Source organism: Macaca fascicularis, chromosome 5 (genome assembly GCF_037993035.2).
Source record: "Macaca fascicularis isolate 582-1 chromosome 5, T2T-MFA8v1.1".
Classification (NCBI taxonomy): domain Eukaryota; kingdom Metazoa; phylum Chordata; class Mammalia; order Primates; family Cercopithecidae; genus Macaca; species Macaca fascicularis.
Genome location: NC_088379.1, coordinates 63,786,639 through 63,796,367, shown reverse-complemented (window position 1 = coordinate 63,796,367; position 9,729 = coordinate 63,786,639). Strand labels below are relative to the sequence as shown.

Sequence of the window (9,729 nt, the reverse complement as noted above, 5' to 3'; positions counted from 1 at the left end):
CTAAGTAGGCTTTGGAGTTTTGCTTTTCAGACCTGTGTCTTCTAACAATTCTGTATTTCGCCCTTGAAGTAAAAATGATCACCCATTTATCCTTGACTTTACTAAAGATATTAACTTTTATTCAGTTAGGGTATCCAGTTTTATTCAATTAGGGTATCCAGTTTAAGAATTATAAAAGAAAGAGTAGAATAGAATTATTCTAGGAGAGTTATCCTAGGAGAGTTACTCATAACCAAACCAGAAGCCAGAAATGATCACAGGAAAACATTTCTCAGGGGATAATTTAATAACATTACTGAAAGTGTGGGAATCCATATACCACCTAAATGATTAGGAAAGAGGTTATTAGCTAAGCCATTGTCTGAAACCCACTGAATCACTGGTCCTTTTGAACAATGATTGGTCCTTTTTTTCTAAAGATGAGTTTTAAAATTTAAGAGAAGCACTAAGGAGCAGAGCTGAGAGAGGAAAAGAACACAGATCTTGCATGGTTCAGATTTTTCTTTATAGGTCCAGGAGTAAGGTAAGATATCAAATCTTTGCTTTTATAATTTGAAGAACCAAAATCAGTGAACTCTGCAGGATAGATTATCAAGTTCACCCTAAATGCTTGATTAGGTCAATGATTTGAACCAGGGAAGAAAGTTTCACATCTAGAGGATAAGAGAAATATACTTAAACAGGTTACACCATAAATCAACATCACACTTTAATTTTATACTCTATTTCCGTAAATTACAAAAACATTGACTCAGTTGCTTAGTTCTAATATGTTATTCTTAGACTACTAAGTGGAAATTATCTGGTTTTGGACTGGTATTGTCAAATCTCTATTGAAGTACTTTCAACATAGACATTAAAGTTGTTATAATAATAAGTCCCTAGTTGGTTAGCCCTAGTCATGACCTCCCATGGTCTGAAGGGCCTGCTCCTCTCCTTGTAGGGCAGCACCAGGAGATCATCTTGTTCGTTAATGCATTCAACCACATCATATGTCTCCAAATGAGTTTTTTGTTCAAGCTAAAAGGACAAGCAAACAATTTTGTTTTTTATAAACAGCTTGTCTGAGAGAAAATAGTTATATTGTAGAAATTTACAAATATAACTTTTTAAATTTTAAATTCCAAAATGTAAGTAAATACTATAGAATTCACCCAACTATTCCTTTGATTGAACAATACTAATTATTTTGTCATGAATTTTAAGTAAAGTCTTTATAAAGCTAAAGATCACAACTTATTTTCTAGATATATCATACAAAAATGAAAATTATAATTCTTCTTGGATTCCTGGGAGCCACATTGTCAGCCCCAGTAAGTGATTTTATGGCACTACTGATCTCATTGTGTTAAACCTTCAACAATCCCTTCTTTTTACTATTTCTGATTTCTTTTTCATTTTTACTTTTAGCTTATCCCACAGCGTCTTATGTCTGCCAGCAATAGCAATGAGGTTAGTTTAAATAGTTAAACAATCTCCTCCTTTCTTTTTAATGGAAATCAAGTGGGAAGAGATAAATGTCGTCATTTGGTTTATACTGTGTTCCTCTCCACTAGCTTTTATGTATATCCAAGCACATTTCTAATGTTCATGTTTGATTGTATAATAGGTTACCTCTAAAATATTATTCTACTTCCCTTGCTTGATTGTTAATTCGCCAAAGGCACATACAATATTGTTTATATCTTTTTGTTCTAATAACACCTAATACAGGTGTATATAGGTGTTTAAAAGCATAAAATGACTAAACCACTGGAATGAGCTAACGTTGTGCAATCTCAGACCCAACAGGGGAGAGGTTGCTAAATCCAAACCTTGTTTTAAATCTAACTTCTAATCACTGTAATTCAATGTAAGCCTAGTGAGAAAATGTCTCACTTCTAACAAGAAATTGAGCAACCAGCTGTGACTTGTGCTATATTTATAGTAAACATTGTTCTTACTCATTTTAGTGTGTAGTAATCTTGATTTCATATTATTTTTCCTTTTCTAGCTACTTCTTAATCTTAATAATGGTCAACTTTTGCCACTACGACTTCAGGTACCTCCATTTCAATAATTACTTTATGGGGAACATTTTTCTATTGCTCATTTCTTATGTTATTTTGTATGAAAACAAAATGTTTCCTGATCCTATTTCTGAAATCTCAATTTTTAATGTTATGAATTTGTCTCATATATTCTAGTGACCATTTGTTTGAAGGTTAAAGTAAAAACTGTAATTTGATTAACACTTATTTATTGAGAACTTGGTATATGCCAGGCACTAATTCTCACAACTATGAGATAGTTAAAAGTAATTATTTCACACAAAGTCATGCCCAATTAACCAGTAACAGCAGGTTGGGGGTGCTTAGGGTTAAGGTAGGGGAAAATACACAAGGTTTAAAACAAGTCTGGCATATGCAGATGTTGTGCTCTTTTATCAACCTTGTCCTGCCCCATATTTCTCATGGCCGTCGGGAATTTAGCATTTGCTTCACATTATTTGTTTGGTTCAAAATGAATCAAGATCCTGTTCTTTTTTACATTGCAACATTGGAGGTATAGAAATTGTTTGTATTTTGTCTCTTTCTTGCTCAGGACTGACCTTTAAATTCTTTTTGGCATGAAGGGAACATGCTTTCTTGCCTTTGTGTCTTTTTAGGGCCCACTTAATTCATGGATTCCACCTTTCTCTGGAGTTTTACAACAGCAGCAGCAGGCTCAAATTCCAGGACTCGCCCAATTCTCTTTATCAGCTCTAGACCAGTTTGCCGGACTGTTCCCAAATCAGATACCCTTCCCAGGACAGGCCAGTTTTGCCCAAGGAGCCCAGGCAGGCCAAGTTGACCCCTCACAGGCTCAAACACCGCCTCAGACACAACCAGGCCCCAATCACGTAAGTCAGGCCTCTCTGATTTTGTTCTGAGGAGAGAGAACTGCATGTTGAATTTGACAATGAATATGAATCAGCTTTGAAATAGGCAGGGGTTTTTGAACAATATTTTTTCTCATAATATGTTTCTACCGTCACTGTAAGTTCCTTTTTATCTGATTTCTAAGATGAAAAATATTTAAATCAGCTACTCTAGGATACAGCAACAAACCAAAAAAGTTAAAAACAAGTCTAGGATAAGATAGGAAAACTTCAATAAAAGGCAGTTTATGTTGCTGACAGCACATGTAACACATGACGTTTTGTCGTGGAAACTTGCTAACAAATGATAAATTTATATGACTAGCTCTATGAAAAGCAGCTCAGAGATTTTAAATAACAAAGTCAAACATACATTTTTATATAATTCTTTTTTTGGCAGGTGATGCCCTATGTGTTCTCCTTCAAAATGCCTCAAGAGCAAGGACAGGTAAATGGATGTAACAACACTGCCCAAAGAGATGGCTACATACACTCTCCACAGCGCTTTTTATTTCTAGCTCTGACTCCTATAGCAGGGCTCTAAAACCTATATAATGATATCACTGTCTAGATAACATCATTGCTGGGCCAGTATCAGTTTGTTGATGTTGGGCTCACTTAACAACTCCTTAAGAACAGGCAGCTAAGAGGAGTCTCCAGGACCCCTGAATTTCCAGGGCATTGCTATGTTGAGAGAAAAACAGCTCAATAAGCCCCAGGTCATGTCCTCTCTGCATCCAAAGTGCTGGAAGTTGGGAAAAACCCAAGAGAAATACCATGGACTGACTTTATCCAACTTTAAATTTTGCTAATGAAGGAGATGCATTAAGCTGATAATATATGATATGATGTAGAGATAAGAAACACTTGCCTATGTTATTTGGCAGTTACGAAATTCTGCTCAAAATATTTTAGGCTTCTTGTACATTTCCAGTTTGAATCCATATTACAATCAACTGGTAATTATTTCCATTAAATAGGAGAATCTTTTAAAAGTGAATGCAAACTAGTATAATCATCACATTAATAGGGAAAACCCTATAAATATCAGGATTATTAATTTTATAATATTCTGGGTTCAAAGAAACAGTATTATAAATAAATTATATTATTCATCAGCAGAATATTGGCCTTTTCATAAAAAGTTACAGTGTTTGGCTCTACTGTAATTATAACTATATAACTTTGTCCCACATCCACTCCCATTACAAAACAAAAGTTACCTCTAGACATTATCTCATTCTATGACATAAGCATTTAGAGAATTAGATGTATAACTAGAATTACTTCATCTTAAGAATCAAGAAACCTAGTCTTAATGAGATCAATTTCCCGATCCCATTGAAAGTAAATAGCTGAGTTGGAATGTAATTGTCCTCCCCTTCTGTCTCCTTCTTTAACCACTAAACCAGTAGCTCTCCACCCTGGCTTTACATTATAATCTCTGCTGGTAATTTTGAAAATTACAAATGTCTGAACCCTATCCCGATGAATCAATACCCCATGAATTGGTCATCTTCTAAAATGCTCAAATGTGATTTTGATTCTTAGCCAGGATTAAGAATGCTTATACAAAATATAATCCTTCTGAAACCCTAGTTATTTTATTTAACTCTCATGTCTAATACAGTCTCTTACTTTATGCAAATAAACAAAACAGCATACAAAAATTAACATATGTACTAAGATTTTCATTTTCTATGAACATATACACATATAAACAGACACAGACATATAAGTAGAAGGCAATAATATAAATGGAAGCCACAAGGTAACGTAGGTGGGGAAGTTTCAGATGATTTTGTTTGTTACTTGTCTATGTCTTGATTTACCAAATATCCTAAAATATATATGGATTATTTCAATAAAGTGGCAATTCTTAAAGTCAATACATTCATTGCATTTCATTTAATATGGCAGAATGTCTAATACCACATTCTGCAGAATGATGATTCTCAAAAATATAGGGAAAGTTCTGCATAGGCTATCTTTCACTTAGGTATTTGCAAAGTAATTTGTATATAAAGTTTCCGAGATGTCAGAAAAAAAAAAAGCTCTTTTGCTTTCTTCAACCCACTATTTCCTAAGTGTGTTTGACCAAGCAACCTTAAAAACCAAGTCCAACATTACCTGGGATACAAGCTGTTTCCAAAGTTTGGAAAGGGATGCTTCATCTATTTGCTTTGTATTTAATCATATAAAGCTGCTAGACATAAAACAGCTTTTGAATACAATTGACATTAGAAGATAAAAAGTATGTCCTATGCTGATGTAATGGAATTTCTTGTATCCTTCTCTTTTTACAAGTAGATGTTTGAATACTATCCAGTTTACGTGCTCCTACCCTGGGAACAACCTCAGCAAACAGTTCCTAGGTCACCTCCACAAACAAGACAGCAGCAGTATGAGGAGCAGGTACTGCAAACGTTTTATTTTAATCTTACTAGTTCCACTTGAAAATAGAGCAAATAAGGTATGTTACCATAGAAAAAAGTTTCTGAATATATTTAATGTGAACACTCACTAGCATGAAACGGGCGTAAGAGGGTAGATACAGTGTTCTCTGCTATAAATCATTTGTGTAAACATATTTGGTAATATTCCAAGGCTGGATTTTTAACCAATGACGTCAGTAAGTGGACTTCAATAGAATTAAGGTCAAAAAGCTGAATAACCTTGAAAAGTGAAGTTTTCTCACTAAAATTTACTGTCATCCACCTTTCCACATATGTGTGAGTGGTTACTATTTAAAAATAATAAATGACAAAAATATTAGCTACCTTGATGAAAGGTATATTTGATTACTGGATTTTGAGATACAATTAGATACCATTATATTGAATTTTGTGAAACTGCAATAAATTTGTTTGAATTCTAACATAAATTCAGGTGGCTCATATATAATTAACATCCTTCCTGTTAGAATGAAAGTGTCTTTTATATAGTTTAATCGTAACTCTAAAACCTGGCATTACAAATTACAGAAAACTCAGAATTATGCTTTTAAAAACTGGTAGTATTAATTGTAATTGTCATGTTGCTTTAAAGGGAAAGAGACAGTTTTATCCTAGAAATGATATGGTATTAAAAAGATTTTTGCTAATTTAAAAATAATTAATTTTTACTTACTGGAACATATAAACTTTAAAAATGCTTTTAATTTATATAAAAAGATATATAAGTTTAAGTAATCATTTACTGTAAACTTGTGACAAGAATAATCACAGAAAATATGATACTTTTTTAAAAAATCTGACAGATACCATTCTATGATCAATTTGGATACATTCCACAACTAGCAGAACCTGTAAGTAAATGCATATTTTTCATTAAAAAAAAAAATTTTGAAACTACTTGCTTCATTGTTTACTAAATATATAAATGCGCTTCAGCCAATGATGACCAGAAGAGCACCTCTAATTGAACAAAACTGTATATCCACTCAATACAAGGAGGAGAACACACATGTGGGGAGTCTTGGGTGTCTTAATAGGAAAGTACTAGAATGACTTCTCACACGATTTGGGCTTCTTTTAGGTAATTTGGGGAAGATTGCAAAGAAGTGGTGATTCACTCTGGTGTAGCTATTTTCAAAAGTAGGATAACTCTGTGATTATTTTAAAAGCTCATTCCTCTAAGGCAAGGATAGTGGAGCAAGGCGAAAGCTTTAATGGGTAAAGAAGCATCAGTCGCTCATATTAGCCAAGATGTGAGAACACCTGGTATTTTCGTGACTTGTATGGTGACCTTACTTTAGACAAAATTTTGAAGTTGTCTTGGTTTTTTCCACCCCGTCTGATGTTGGTGTTCTGTAGAATTGTTTATGCTCAACAGGTGAGCACCTGGTCCTAGTAGAGAATGTTAGAAAGTAGCACTTCCAGAACAGACGCAGAGGTGAGATGTCAAGCCGTTTCTCTAATAGCAAGAATTAAACTATTATTTCTGTTTTTAGCAAAATAATTTAATAAGTTTGGGAGTGTTTTACTACTCTGGTACTCTGGGTGGCCAAAGAGCATATTTTCATAGATCACTGATTTAGACTTTTAAAACGTTTTTGTTTTTAGGCTATACCAGGAGGACAGCAGCAACTAGCTTTTGATCCCCAACTAGGCACAGCTCCTGAAATTGCTGTGATGGTAAGATTCCTTACAACACTTTGCCAGCTACTGGAAATCAACATTTGACAACTTACTGCACTAACGCTCATTTTAATATCATCTCTGTTATAATTCCATCAATAATTTTTGCTTCTTCTTCTTCTTACAATATTTTGCCAGTGAAGATTCAGTTTACTGTTACTCAGTTCATCAATATTTTTGAGTATGCTATACCAGATACTCTTTCATGCACCTTTATTTAAAAGCAGATATTAAGAGACAATCAATGTTTGCTGGTATATATTCATGGTCTTTTATGTAGCTTACAATTCAAAAAACCTAATAATAGAACTTATTTTTTTAATGTAATGCTTGTGTCGCTTCTCAGTCCTGTTGCTTTACATTCTTCCCAATTTTGGCCTTCTTTTTGAACTTATGACAACTTTGTTTTCATTCTCATTCCCTATAGTCAACAGGAGAAGAGATACCATATTTACAAAAGGAAGTGATAAACTTTAGACGTGACAGTGCAGGAGTTCTCATGCCCTCGACTTCACCAAAACCCAGCACAACCAATGTTTTCACTTCTGCTATAGACCGAACCATTACCGCAAAGTTCCCAGAAGAGAAGGTAGAGTTATGAAAACTTCATTTTATGTAAAAAATATTGTCTAATGAAAAAATACAGTGCTAAAATTAGTGCTTTAATTTATAGGACTTAGTCATGAAATTAAGAAGATAACTAATGAAAAATATGTGGTCTTAACTCTGAATAAGGTGGCCAAAAGTTATTTTTGATAATCAATTAATCAGAATATAATTTAATTTGAATTTAATAAGAGCTTCTTATGAATGTCCTTTTCTCACTAGGCCAAGACTGATAGTCTAAGGGAACCATGAGAAGTTGCCCTAATCATTCAGAGATTTGGGTAGGTATTTACCAAAGTCATGCATTAGGTGCCATGACAATTCCTACATAAGAAGACAAAAGATAAAAGTTGTCAGAGGAGCTAATGGAGTTCTTACCAAAGTAGTCATAAAAATAAGTTAGCTATATATACTTATAAAATTAATAGTGAATATGGACTTCAACAGTTTTTAAAAACAAAATTAAATTTTGAGAATCGTGTCTGCCTATACTATAAGTTTGGTATACTCTCTGAAAACACGAATACTAGATATGCTAGGTCGATTATAAAAGACATTCTATAGATACTCTATACAGACTCAATTATCCCAAATCATCATTTCAATTTGCAAGCTAAACATTGTAATAATTCCAATATGTGTATTAGTTTGAAATAAAATAAAAATCTCAAAATGATAAAGAAATTGTACAATGAAAAGAAAACTTCAAATTCCATGACTTTTATATCAGACATAATCTTGAACTAATTACCTGTTTTAATCAGCTTGGTTGGCTATGAGGCTACAATAGGAGTTTGATAGAAGGGCAGTATGGGAACAGCACCAAAAAGTAAAAACGTACACTGAAAAGCAAACAATTTAATCTGAAAGACAAACTAAAAGACAAAGTTTTTGAAATCTCCTCCCTGCTGCCATGAGCCTCTTTTGATCTCTCCTTCCATAAAAATGAGCACTCAGCATTCTTCAGATGAAAAATATTTATAAAAATACAACTGAGTGAATAGTAATAATACCTCTTTAGGAAAGCCTCCTTACTAATGTACAATATTGTACAAGGCAAATCAAGTTATTCAGTAAGAAATACTAAAGAGATTTCAGTATTTTTATGGCCTTTTTTCTGTGTGTATGAAAGTCAGTGAAAGAACAGCTTTCTATTTCTTTAATAAACAATTCGTAAGGTATCTAAGACATTTTATGCAAAGCAGTCCAATGATATTAACATGCTTCTCTATTATATTTTTCAGGGAAAAAGATGTGGCCGTGCCTTGGATATAATTTTAGGCTATTAGCTAATGCTAGTATCAGTTCTTTGGAATACATGAAATATCTTGATTCTTCTCCTAAATTTGTTTTTACTTATAAATGTTATTAAACTCTTTAAATATGTCATAGAAAATAATAAAATCATGTAATGAGTCTTGTTTTACAAAATTATATGTATTTTCAAATATCCTATCATTGTATAAGCTGGAATATAATAACACTGAGAATAAAGCTAGTATCATTAAATTAATTGGATAATGCATTAGTAAATGATGCCTCTGGAAAATGGTAGTTCCCATAAAAATAAGTATATTGTCATTGGATGGATGATGAGTGTTGTGTTTGGAACTGATGAAGTAAAATATGTATCTAGATTTGACACGTCATCTGTTTATTTCCCTCAGGTCCATTCAGTCAGCTTCCTTCTGAGACATGACAATCAAAATTATTCAGTGGAAGATATCACAAAGTGCTTATTCCCAATATGACACAGTTACATACAGAGGTGTCTGTCCTTACTCAAAAGGGTAGGAAAGCGTATGATTGTTTGGGGGAGGCAGCATCCTGTAGAGACTAAGGTAGAGATTGTGGGTTTCATCAGATCTGGCTTTCAATCTAGCTTTTAATCTTCAGCAAGTCACTTCACTTGTATGAGTGTCACCATTTTTAGGTATAAATTGAAGATAACACCTTTTACAATTTCTGAAAGAACTACATGAACTAACACATGAATATACCTCACTCATAAAAATGTTATATTTTTCCCTTCACATGTGAATATGAAAGTATTTGTATGTTTAACTTATTTTTTCAACTTTAGAC

General features: G+C 33.2%; 1 protein-coding gene across 2 annotated transcripts; it reads left to right on the top strand.

Annotated features, from left to right (window-relative positions):
- Positions 1 to 454: 454 nt before the first annotated feature.
- Positions 455 to 9,286, top strand: ODAM (odontogenic, ameloblast associated). 2 transcript variants are annotated; one of them, XM_005555148.4, is made up of 12 exons: positions 455 to 523; positions 1,248 to 1,313; positions 1,411 to 1,452; positions 1,994 to 2,041; positions 2,648 to 2,881; positions 3,300 to 3,347; positions 5,210 to 5,314; positions 6,159 to 6,206; positions 6,964 to 7,035; positions 7,466 to 7,627; positions 7,867 to 7,925; positions 8,889 to 9,286. In XM_005555148.4, exons 1-11 carry the CDS (start codon positions 488 to 490, stop codon positions 7,894 to 7,896), a joined length of 891 nt encoding a protein of 296 aa, XP_005555205.3. In that variant the 5' UTR covers positions 455 to 487; the 3' UTR covers positions 7,897 to 7,925; positions 8,889 to 9,286. The 2 variants fall into 2 exon arrangements, with proteins under 2 accessions (XP_005555205.3, XP_065400663.1); XM_065544591.1 differs by lacking the exon at positions 6,159 to 6,206.
- Positions 9,287 to 9,729: the final 443 nt, after the last annotated feature.